The 13,188-nt window shown below is 35.8% G+C and overlaps 1 protein-coding gene across 3 annotated transcripts in view; it reads left to right on the top strand.

The window, feature by feature from the left end:
• Positions 1-13,188, top strand: part of PCNX2 (pecanex 2) — a 56,027-nt gene that overhangs the window by 3,983 nt on the left and 38,856 nt on the right. For all 3 annotated transcript variants that reach the window (XM_072409427.1, XM_072409428.1, XM_072409426.1), the window contains exons 4-11: positions 2,315-2,351; positions 4,071-4,179; positions 5,022-5,158; positions 7,198-7,285; positions 8,252-8,387; positions 9,212-9,357; positions 11,038-11,191; positions 12,547-12,579. In XM_072409427.1, coding sequence (XP_072265528.1) covers positions 2,315-2,351; positions 4,071-4,179; positions 5,022-5,158; positions 7,198-7,285; positions 8,252-8,387; positions 9,212-9,357; positions 11,038-11,191; positions 12,547-12,579 — 840 coding nt within the window. The remainder of the gene's footprint in view (positions 1-2,314; positions 2,352-4,070; positions 4,180-5,021; positions 5,159-7,197; positions 7,286-8,251; positions 8,388-9,211; positions 9,358-11,037; positions 11,192-12,546; positions 12,580-13,188) is intronic.

Genomic DNA, 13,188 nt, shown 5'->3' with positions numbered 1-13,188 from the left:
CAAAAATTATTTTATTTGGTCATGTATTTATGTCAAATTTTTCAAAAGTAAGGCTACGTACACACTTCAGATGATTCTCGCCTCAGGGCTATTATCGCACAAGTATCTAACGTGTTTACAGTGACCGTCCAACGATGTTCATGGATCCGTCCTGGTGGATCCATGTACGACGAAAGACAAACGACCGCAATGCAAGTGAACAGGAGAGTGCACAGCGGGGTGCCACTCCCTTGTTTTCCCCCTTGTATCCTATAATGTGAAAGTAAAATCACAGTGTGGTGTTTTCAATCAACTTGATGGCAATTTGCTGTGGGTGAGAAACCCTGTTTTTTTAAAGAACCTATCTGTGGGAGTTTATCATGACTGAAATAATGGAGGTGTCTGAGGATCTCAAGAAAAAAAGGTGATCATGCCTATAAAGCTGGAAAAAGGTTACAAGACCATCACCAAGGAGTTTGGACTTCACCAATCAACAGACAGATTGTGTACAAATGGAGGAAACTCTGGACTTTTGTTTTGTTTGTTTTGATAACTCCAGCTGCAAGGTGTGTAATTGTCTAGGAGGTTACAAAGGATCTGAGGGTAACTTCTAAGCAGCTGAAGGCCTGTCTCATATTGACAAATGTTCATGTTTATGAGTTCACCATCAAGAGAACACTGAACAGCAATGGTGTGTATGGCACAGTAGGAAGAAGAAAGCCACTGCTCTCCCCCCAAAATATTGCTGACTGCTTACAGTTTGCTGAAGATCATGTGGACAAACCAGAAGGATACTGGAAGAATGTTTTATGGACAGATGAAGCCAGCATTGATAATTTTGTCTTAAATTAAGAGAAAGAAAAACACTGCATTCCAGCATAAGAACCTTATCCCATCTGTGAAACATGGGGAGCTTTAATAAATCAGACCCATTGGGTCATTCCCCAAGACAATGATCCTAAACACTCAAGTCATTCTACCAAAGAATGGTTACAGAAGAATAAATAATGTTCTGGAATGATGAAGTCAAAGTCACAACCTTAATCCAATTAAAATGTTGTGGAAAAACATAACGTGAGCTAATTATGTGAGGAAAACAATGAGCTAAAATTCCTCAAGTTAAGGTGCAGGACTAATCACCACTTACCGAAGAAGTTTAGTTGCAGTGCACAAGGGGGTCACACCAAATACATAGGGTATGATCCACTTACATTAGCCACACACTGATATGTTATTGGATCATTTTTTTCAATAAATACATGGCCTAATATAATACTTTTTTTTTCATTTGTTTAACTAGATTTTCTTCATATACTTTAATGACTTTTTGAAAAACAGATAGTATTTTAGGTCACATTCATGAAAACTATAGAAAATGTTAATGCGTACACAAACTTTAAAACACCACTATATACATATATAAAGGGTTATCTTCTAGATTACTTAGAAGTCCTGGAATTTGTGGCCCTGTTTTACAAAATGACCAGCTGTCATAAAAAAAATTACAGGGCCTTCCCTTACCTTAGTATTGGTTGGCCATCCATCTTGGTGATGGACCAATAGTTAGGAGGAGAGAGAGAGATAGGTTCTTCAAGCAGATGTTGGCTGCTGTTTGGATAACTGATAGCCCTGTTTTGTATCTCTTAGGATGTCATAAAAAACAGCAAACTCAACACAATTATATTCTCAATATTCTCAATTGCAGAAGGGCAATCAGTTCAGAGCATTGGCAATTGCATCCTTCTTTCCACATTAAAGAATGAAAGGCATTATATACTATGCATATATATATATATATATATGCATATATGATAGTATATCATATAAACATTATATTAATATTATTGATATTATATATGAAGTATTTGAAGTTCTAGGTACTGTAACTATCATTTAATATTGCAATGCAATTTCTCCCGACTTTTAGCTTTACTATCAAGTTTATATTGCTGTGTCACACACCCCTTTTATTGTCCTGGCAACAACTGTGACAGAAAGTAGAGAAATCCAGCTGTTTATTCCGATAAAAAAGGTTTTTCACGTTGAAGAGATTTATCCTTGTGTTTTTATAACAAAAAATAAAGGGAAATATCCCTAACAGGATGTAGACTCAGGCCTAAAATTAAAAAAATATAAAGAAAAAAGAAAACCGAAGATTATCTTTGATGGTGTTATATTTATCTATACGCAATTTACAGTGGTTACTAAATTCATATGGGTACTTCAAAGTTAAATAGAGATTCTTCTGGGACAGAATTCCCCAGTTCTCTCATTTATCATGTATTGATAGTATTGTAGGAAATATATTCAAAGCTGATATTTTTCTGTATTTTAGGTAATGGACGCAGTGGACCACAATGAAGCCTTTAAAGGTTTAGATATTCTTTTGTAATAACATTGACAATGGTTTCCACAAAATATACCTCTTTCATCTAGAAAACATAATGTTCATGGCATGTAAAATTGTACCTGTGAGGGTCTTATTTTACCAAAAAAAAAGGAAAACTATTTGCCCCATTGGGGGATGTTAAACATATTCTATGTTTACCTTAAATACATATGTCTAAATGCTTAAATAAATGCTCAGCCTAAAAAACTATATATACATATATATTTATAGCCAAGGCAGATAAAACAAAGCTATTGCTGTCTCCGGTTTAGTGGCCACCCATTAAAGCAATCCTACTATTTCTGCACTTGGACTCCTAGTAATTCACAATGATCTGCAGTATGCCAATCCAAAAAGTATATACCACTTTAAAAGCTATAGAACTCTAAGTTTAGAAAGATACGCCTGAGAGGCCCTTTATTTATATATGAATTTATTTGAAACATACTCCTAGCATTAAAAAACTTTGCAAATAAAAACATAGAGTTATAATGAGAGCTATAATGTATTTTATTAACTATAGAGATACCATAGACACTACCAAGTATTGGTAGTTATTTCCCGCTTTTAAAATGTGCTGGCATCATGGGTGCTTACGCGGTAGCCCCTACAATATTCTAGTACTAACTTTGCTGGAATTCAGAGCTCATGCATACTCCCAACACATCCTCCAATGGATTGCAGGCACTTCAACAACCTATTGACCCTCCAAAACCTGATGGTTTATTCTTCCTGTTAAGTTAGTGTAAAAAAGAGAATGACAGTTTTACTTTAGGCTTTACAAAATTATACAATTATAGGATTAAATTACTGTGCTAGTGCCAAGGCTAGGTGTTGCCTAAGATTCAATTTCTTTTTCCCAAAGTGAGGAAGCTTTGAAATGATCAAGTTTATGGCCTGTGTGCTTATGCTTTTGTTCATTAAAGTCCTGATCCTTTTTTATATAAGTCAATAGACATTCAGAATTAGCTTTAAGTAGGTTATCGAGCTTCAGATGTAATGTAATCTGAATGCATCCAAAGGAAAGCAGAACCTGCGATGAACAGCTTGACATGACTCCTGATAACCCCAGGAGCCTACTATTTAGTGTACACTGCCTACCAGAAGCTTACTATTGTAACTACAGGGAGCCATAAAATTAAATTTAATGAAGTCATTGTATTTTTCAATATGTTCAGAGTATTGATGTTTCAGGGTCGCAGTCAGTAAATATGGTGATCCCGTACCTGCATGTTCAACCACTCAGGGATGAATTGCTGAAAAAAGGCTGCAGCCTTTGGAGTGAGAATATATGGAATGGAAAAAATTATCCCTCCGAATACATTACTTTGAAAGTTAGAAACTGACATTTGATTGAATGCAAAATACACATAATAGGCCCGATTTAATAAAGCTCTCCAAGGCTGGAGAGGATACACTTTCATCAGTGAAGCTGGGTGATCCAACAAACCTGGAATTGATCTGGTCCAGGATTCAAGACATTTGGTAGCAAATAGCTTTGATTAAATCCATTCCAAATTAGCTGGATCACCCAGCTTCACTGATGAAAGTGTATCCTCTCTAGTCTTGGAGAACTTTTTTAAATCAGGCCCAATGTCTCCATGTATGGCATAGAGACAGATCTGGTGGCAAATGACATTGTGTAGAAGAGAGAAAAATTTGGTTACAAAGACTAAGGCAATTTTCTTTCAACTAATTTTAGACCTTATTAAAAGAGAGCATTTCCCAGACAATACAAGAATATGCGAGAAATTAGCAGAGAAAAACAATCCAACAGGGGAAAATGAACATTTGTGGCAGCAACAATCATGGTACGTATCTTTCATTCTCAATACATTTTCAAGTGTTTGACCAGGTTAAATGTATTTTTTCTAGCTTTAATAAAACATACTTATAATATGCACTTTATTTAAAATCCTCCCTGCTTTGTTACCTGTAGATCCTGCCAGTGTGCTCCTTTCTGCAGCACTTTGACAATGCTGCACAAACACATTTCAGTTTTCAGCAATGTGGTCATACACTCCCTGGTCACCTCCGCAGTGATTCATGTCTTTCATAGGCTTTAAGTGAGAGATAGCTGTTTTAAAAAATGTTTAAGCTGGAATTTTTTTTAACGTGTAGCTATAACATCTACATGGGGTAGAGGTCTGAATTTTGAAATGCCTGCAATCATAAATTGAAAACAAAACAGAAACAGATAAAACAGATATTTACATAATCGAAATGAATAAGCGTAAAAATTACAAAGGATTTGTAATTCTACGCATCCAAAGCTGTGTCCAAGGCATCCTTGACAGACACCACAAACATAATATATTGTAGCCTATTTGCTGCACTATACAGTTGAATGAAAAGTATAACTTTCTCCATGTGTATTTTCTATTTTTGTTGTTCTCTTTCCTGTCTTTGAGTTATCTAATTCTTTTCATTAAACACACTAAATATAAAAATAAATAAAATATTCTATTCAATTTTCCAGTCGAATTCTGTTTGGTCCCAACAGATTACTGTAGTTTGCACATTGTTGTTGCACTTGACATATCCTTACTAAATTGAGAAAGGTAGAAAAAAATTGTGATTACAATATAAAACATATTGGAGAAATTGTTTATTAGATGTATGAGTAATGTACTAATATACATTAAAATTTCAGCTGCCAGGTCCCTGAGAGGGGCAAAGCCATATATGAAGTAATTCATACTTCACAACAAGATACTTCAGTTTTGCAAGTTATATGTGGACTGGAAGCTTCAATGCAGGATGACACACATGTTCATACACACAACAGTGGTAAGTTGTTAAGCTCCTATGTAGATAATATAAATCAGCATTGTGTGTCAAATAATTGATTGAAGAGAGAGAACAGTGGTCACAACTGACCCAGGAAACTTTTTAAAGCTAAAATGTGACTGGCTGGCCAACTTTCACAGATTTGAGGATATATACATAATTTACAAAAGATCTAAGGCTAGTAATGGGAAAATAAAACTGGGGTGGTGTAGTACTTGCAGCTTGATCTCAGAACTTGAAGAGATCTTCTATTTTCTAGCATTGTGTATTCTAAATTAATTTGCACTTACCGCATGGAAACTGATCATATAATCAGGTCTGTTTCAAAATTTTTTCCCCGTCAATTTGGCTGAGATTTGATAATATTTTTTGGATTGGCATGCATGGAGGAGGTATACGTATTTTTATGGAAATTTGGAAAGTAAGAAAATAGAAATACAAATTTCTTTCAGGGTTTTCCACTGTTCGAGGGTCTGTGAGATTTTATTTTCTGATAAATTTTCCACATTTTCCATACAGCAAATAAAATCCTGCAAAATATACAGAAAGAGACAGAAATCTGACAGGCTGTGGCTGTCCTCTACAAAACAAATGCATTTTATTTTTGCCTTTGTGTTTGTGTTGCAGAATTTTGCTATCATCCTGTCTGGTAAATGTGATCAATTTTCACAGGAAGTAAGAGTAAATTTCTCTAATGGAGCCCAACATTGCAGTAAAAATCTAACAGAAGTTAAAAACCTGCCCCACTCACATCTAGAAACTAATTTACATGCCTTGACATACATTTCAACATTGCAAACTGCCCAGTAGATGTCACTTTATGACTACAAATGGTTCCAGTAATCTTTGTAGGTCACTGTATCCAGGAAAACATGCACATGTTCAATTAATGAAGTATGCACTGATAAAGATTGTAATAGTCTGCTGCTTTGCACTTCACTGTTGCACTACAACAGGCTTCTGACAGCACACTTTAAACAACTGTCAGTCTTTAGATTGATTGGAAGAAAAGAGAGAATTCTGGAGACTTGATTACTGTTTTAGAAGGTTTGAGGTTGTATAACTTTGTTTTCCTGACAGCTCAGAATACTAAAGGGGTTATTCCTAAAAATCCTGTTTCCTACACCCACTCTCAGGATAATAAAAATAAATTCAAAGCAGCCCACTTGCTCAGCGTTCTTTGTTATTCCCCATACTCCCAGTAATCACCTACCTGACTGGATTAAATATCTGGCTGTCCTCCTTTTCCAGGTGATTCCCCCTGATATGGTCACTAGTAATTACCAGGTGGGGAGTCCTGCTTCTGTATCCTCAGGGCTGGCATGATGTAACTCCCGAGCACCTCATTCAGTCCTGGCAACTGCAGCTGGGATGTGCCTGGTATCACAGCAGTTTTGACAAAAGAGTCAAAAGTGATTGGGCTAGTAAAGTGTTATTATATTAGAAGGGATATTACCTGTCTCCATTTTGGAGTAATGCCCTGCCTGTGCACAAATCTTTAGACAGCCTTGTCTGGTGGCTGTCCAGCAAAATCTTGCCACTCTCTTCTTCCCTTTGAATGGGTAGTGATCATACCAGATACCAACAAGAGAAGGTGGGTGGCCCTCTGCTAGTGGTTTTTAAATTAAAAACCTCAAGGATTATTATGTTGATACAATATGCAAAACTAGAGGTTGCTATTAAAATGCATTTTATTTTGAAAAAGCAAAGTTTTGGTTAGCTGATTTTTGTGTTTTTTGGCGGCCGTATTTTTTAAAGCTCCTCAGGGCTGGAGAGGATGCACGTTCATCAGTGAAGCTGAGTGATCTTGCAAACCTGGAATGGATCTGGTCCAGGATTCAAAACAATTGCTAGAAAATAGCAGATGACGTGGAAGAAAATCCATTCCAGGTTTGCTGGATCACCCAGCTTCAGTGATAAAAGTATATCCTCTCCAGCCTTGGAGAGCTGTAATAAATTAGGCCTAGAATCTTTAAGTAGTGCTATATAAGTGTAAACTATATTTTTGATTTAATTATAAAAGACTTTTTTTTTCACAGGACACAAGAGATTGTTTTGCCAGAAAGGTGGACACCAGTGTGAAAGTCAGTGTGAATCAGTAAATCTTAGTGCAGTCTCCTTAACACAGTGAGTAAATATATATCTAGTGCTTAAAAAAAGTGGTTTGAACTCATCCAAAAACCTAAAATTTGATCGTAAACCCCAGTTTTCATTTGTACCTATATGACAAATTACATTTGTCTCATGTAACATTTATTTACTTAGATGTTACTGTGTACATCAATCCAGCAGTCAGCCTCTTTGCCTCCTCCTAGAAATGAGCAAAAGGAAAATGAGTTTTAGGAAAAAGCAGTGTCTTTAACATGATTTTGGTCAAATTACAATAATCACTTGCTTTTAGTATCCTTATGAGCTGTGTGTTGTGTTGTAGGTGAGTGGTCTTAAAGCGCAGTGATTGTAGCCTGCAGGTAACGTCCTCATCATGTATCAGATTAAGGTTAGATTTAAAGCAGACTGTCTTACTAAGTTACTACAGTAACAAAGAGGCACAGAATATATAGATATTAGGCTGGCAAAGAAATGAGGGAAATATGATTCAAAGCAAAACTGAAGTCATGCAAATGAGCTGTTGTACGTTTTAAACGTATGCACAGCATATTTGCACCTTTTACCCTAACCTACACAATGATCCCCCCCCATCACTGCAATCGCCATTGTCTCTTCCTTACATCTCCAGCCGCTCTTCCTCCACGTTTGGAGTTCTTTGCCTCTTTATTGGCTGGCTATAATGAAGTAACGCCTACGCATTCACAGAATATTCTTTTCTCTTGGCGCATGGTCAACTTCCTTTGTGCCAGAGCTCACCATACGCTTAACGGCACATGTACAGCTTGATTTACAACCTTTTTACATTTTATTTAGATTTTCTTTTGAAGGAAATAAATAATATACTGTACACTGATGATATTCTGTCTTGGATGTCAACATTAATATTTTATGGTATACACAAAATATTAATATATATATATTTCGTATAGTCTAAGAAGTTGTTTTATAAAATATGTATAATATTACTAATATTGTTCTGTTTAGTGATGTAGATTTCAAATCAGAAGCAGAAACTGTATCAGAAAACAAGGGACTGTTTTATGATGATCCTGATGAAGAGTCATTCCAAAAACAAGTTTCAATAAAGCCTCCAAAAGAAAGTGTGAGCATGACAACAGAAGTTAGTGCTTCTTTTATTTCTAAGTTTTAATTGTAGTAAAAATGTAAAAAAGTGCAAAAATCTAGAGTTCACATAATTACAGTAGAACCTCAGTTATCCGGGATCCATGGGGAATGGCTGATTCCAGTCGGTTAACTGAAGTTACTCTGAAACTGAGGTTTCTCACCCATTCAGCACTAGACTTGAATGAGGAGACTTGTTCCCATTCACCTCTAGTGCTGAATGGCTGAGAAAAAGGAAACCCTTATGACGCTTAAGCCTTCATCAGGGTTTTCCCTTTTCTCAGCCAGTCACGGAGCGGAGCAATCAGCGGAGCTCTACTCTGCTCTCCTGACTGCTCCTGCCGCCCTAGCAGAGCTGTGGTTTGTGTTCCTGGATGCAGAACACATGCCACAGCTCTGCTAGGGCTGCGGGAGCAGTCAAGAAAGCAGAGCTGTCTGAATAGATAACTGGAGTTCTACTGTAGAAAAAAAGCATTATGGTACCTTTCCCACTGCTGTGTGGATCATCTAAATGTCTATATATATGTACAAAAAGATATATAGTCAAACATTCCCAAAACATGATTTAATTGGGTATTATTTTTAATTGAATACCAAAACCATTTTTCTCCAAGTTTTTTTGCAGTTATTTGTTGGGATTATATTTTTTGCCTTGATATTGTATATATAAGAATTTATCTGTTTCAATTTTATTCCCAAATTCTTGGCTTATTGTTACATATTTTTGGTGTTTCCTTTTTATGATGGCAGCTACATATATGGCCTAAAGTGCAAACGTTACAATGAAATATTTTAAAATATATTGCATATATTTGCTTACAGTCTTTGAGTCATGAAGTTGAAAACTCATCAAATATCTCATCAGAATATACATTTCCAAAGACGCAATTCTATAAATTCAGCATTTTTCCAGGCAAATGGATTAAAGTTTGGTGTGATAGGCTTACGTTGCTGGCATTGTTTGACAAGTAAGTATGTATACTAAAAGCTTTGTAAACATTTTTACTTAGGAGTAAACTCCATTTTCACTTAGTTATCATACTATGCTGGTATGCTAACATGTTGACCAATATAATGGTGCTAGAGTGCAACAGCTTCTCTGATCTAGGAAATAAATGTGGAAAGGAAGAGGGATCAAAAGTCCTCAGTTTCATTATCACACCTAATTTCAGCCTTGGAAACCTATAGTGCTAAGACCCATACTTACTGGACCTGATTTATTACAGCAAACCTGGAATGGATTTCTTTCTTTGCTAGCAAATGTTTTGCTTTGAATTCCAGACCAGATTCATTCCAGGTTTATTGGATCACCCAGCTTCACTGATGAAAGTGTATCCTCCCCAGCCATAGAGAGCATTATTAAATCAAGCCCACTGTATCTATATACATATACGCCACTTTGTATGCAATAAATGTTGGCTACGTCTTGGTCACTGGGCTTCTTAAAACTTTCACTAAATTTACTATACACATTAACACTTACATACTAAATCTAAAATTAAAATTAGTAAATTTAAAATATAACATTAATTAATACTAAATCTCATAGTGGCACCCCTCTCCCCAAAAAACACATTACTGTATTACATTTTGAACAATTCATCCAGATAAACATACAGAACTTTTCTAAGCACTTTATTCTGTCAACTTTCTAAGACCACTCAAAATAGTTTTATTGGTTATAGTTAAGGTTAATAGGTTGATTAGCTCAATGAATAAATACCGTCCTTTCTGATTTTCCACTGGCAAGTGTTACGTTTGAGTTGATCTGATTTATTAAAGCTCTCTAAGGCTAGAGGGTGAACCAGAAAACCTGGAATGGATCTGGTCCAGGTTTTAAAACATTTGCTATCAAATAGCAAATGGCATGGAAGAAAACCATTCCAGGTTTGTTGCATCACCCATCTTCACTGATGAAAGTATATCCTCTCCAGCCTTGAAGAGCTTTAATAAATCAGGCAGGCTGTGTAACCAATGGTAAGTGTAGGGTGACAGTCACATACCATCCAAGAAAGAATCAGTCTTTTCCATGTCCCTTTGCAAAGAGGTTTGAAATCTGCTACACAACAACCCTAAGTCTAAATCCATGTTTTGTGCCATTTTAAATATCCAATGGAAACCAAAAAAAAACATTAGGCAACAAAATTTAGGGTAGACTTATAACAAATAGAAGTCTTACCAGAATAGATGGCAGGATACATTTGGCCTAATTTAATAAAGCTCTCCAAAGCTGGAGAGGATACACTTTCAATGGTAAACCTGGGTGATCCAGCAAACCTGGAATAGATTTCCTGAAGTCATTTGCTATTTGTTAGCAAATGTTTTGAGTCCTTTTGGATCACCCAGGTTCACTGATGAAAGCCTATTGCTTCCAATATTGGAGAGCTTTATTACATCAGGCCCTGTATGTCAACAGGAATCTGTTGATCCTCCATTGCTGTATAGAATTTGTATGTGTTGCCAAATAACCAAACAGCATGGAAATAATTTTAAATCATAATATTATAGTGGTAATCAGGTTTCACCTAAAACTGTTTGCTTTATTTCATTATAAGCTTATATCATTATAAAGCTTATATCAGGCATCATACATCACATATGAAAGTGTATGTAGTGAGAACTTTTACATTTTTATTTTAATTTTGCAGAACAGAAAATGTTGGAGAAAACATCATAGGAATATTGCTGGCCATCTGTGTTTCATTTTTTGGATTTTTAGTTCTGCACCAAGGCCTCTTTAAAGACATATGGCTTTTCCAGTTTTGTGTTGTTATTGCAAGCTGTCAGTTTTGTCTTCTTAAGGTAGGGAATAGAATATATGTTATTTTTATTGTTTTATATTATGTGATGAGTAGAAGAAAAGTAAGGCATGGGTTTACTGCTGCTGATGATGAGCACCATAGACCATGGCTGTTTAGTAACAGCCATCTGTAAATACCAGGCCTATGTGGCAGGTTGACAATGCAGGAGCATAAATGAAAGACAGCAACAAACAATGTCATTCTATAACATAAAGTACAAGAACAAGGACCATCATGGCAGGATGGCCAGGTATTAGTTTAATGAAATCCGCATAGTTAAAAATAGGAAAAAATACATAAAAAATTCTGCTACATTTGAAAACATAAGTTTTTTGTGATCAGTTTTAAACTCACTTTATTCCACACAGCCATCCTGCATACTATTTTTGTTACAATAGTTTAGCCATTCTGGATACTTTTTTTCTGTTCCAAAATATTTTTTCTAATCTAATGAAGCAAGAAATACTGACCCAAATCTGCCTTATGATTTCCTTGTCTGCACCATTTCCAAGTGCAGGAGATCAATAATCCAGGCAGGCAGTCTCCTCAAGCTAATGACTGCAGACCCCTCTGATTGATGGCCAATAGGAAGTGTCCATGTAATGCAGACATTAAAGTCGACACCTAAAGAAGAAGTAGAGATGTCTATTATAGTGGATTTTCACCAGCTACATTTAGTGGTGATTGTCTCCAGTATTTGAGTCACAAACCTATTATTATTATTATTATTATTATTATTATTAATAATAATAATAATAATAATAATAATAATAACAATAATAAACAGAAATTATATAGCGCCAACATATTACGCAGCACTGTACATTAGATAGGGGTTGCAAATGACGGATACAGACAGTGACACAGAAGGAGGAGAGGACCCTGCCCCGAAGAGCTTACAATCCAGGAGGTGGAAGAAATAAAACATGCATGCTAAAAATAGGTTTCAAAAAATTTTTCAAAAATCCTGGTCTTTATGGTTGTTCCAGTTTCATAATATAGAAAGTATTATAGCCAGTGCATCAGCATGACTACCTTGTAGCTAACATTTCCTGGAGGAATACTATTGGAGGCGATGGAAGCCTCCATGATTTTCATGACATGGTCCCTACAGGTAGGAAATGCCCTTAGTATTAATGTGCTTTCATAAATATTCATTCTACTTAGTCCAGCTCCATTGCATTATTTGAGTTTGACACAGCTAATCTAGATATGCAATTGTGCAGCTTATGGAATGTGCCATTGTATTATTTTAAGAACAAAACATTAATCAAATATTTGCTCATTCTATATTGTGTAGTTGTATCCTAAATGTTACTAAGAAATCCTCAGTTGACTGTCCTTCTCTTTACGTAGAGTATACAGCCGGATCCTGCATCACCAGTTCATGTGAGTTTAAGCTCAGATTTTGCTGACATTGGCATTAATTTTATTTGCTTTATTTAGCATGTTGGCTACCTTTTCTAAATCCTATGCAATATGTTTCAATGCCTATAAGTCTTTAAACCAGTGTTTAATAAAATTTATTAAGCAAATAAATATTTAATACAGGGTTCACTCATGGGGATTTAGAGAGCATTATGGTTTTCCAAAAAGAAAGGAGAGCAGAAACTGTGTCTTTTCGGACTTCTTACCTTTTTTATTATACTGTATTAGAACCAAATTAGAGTGAACTATATTACAACTTTAAAGCTTTGTGTTTGTCATATTCGCATCACAGAAAATCTTTCCAGAGTCTCTGTTGGAATATTTCCCCCTCACCTCCCATTCTGGCAGTGACTGTAAATGTTGGATTTACTATTGTTTTCTCCTTATGACCATGGTGACTGTGACAGATAAAGAGAGTAAACGTCCCTAGCATTAACAACAATATAATTTATTTCCTAACGTAGCCACTACCAATAAAAAATTTACCTAACCCACATTTGGATGTCACATTGCCCCTGTCACATGTGGGATGTCACATTGTCACTGACATCCCACATGTCCCAGCACTCA

The sequence above is a fragment of the Pyxicephalus adspersus genome, chromosome 4, assembly GCF_032062135.1.
Source record: "Pyxicephalus adspersus chromosome 4, UCB_Pads_2.0, whole genome shotgun sequence".
NCBI lineage: Eukaryota > Metazoa > Chordata > Amphibia > Anura > Pyxicephalidae > Pyxicephalus > Pyxicephalus adspersus.
This window is presented reverse-complemented; position numbering and strand designations above follow the sequence as displayed.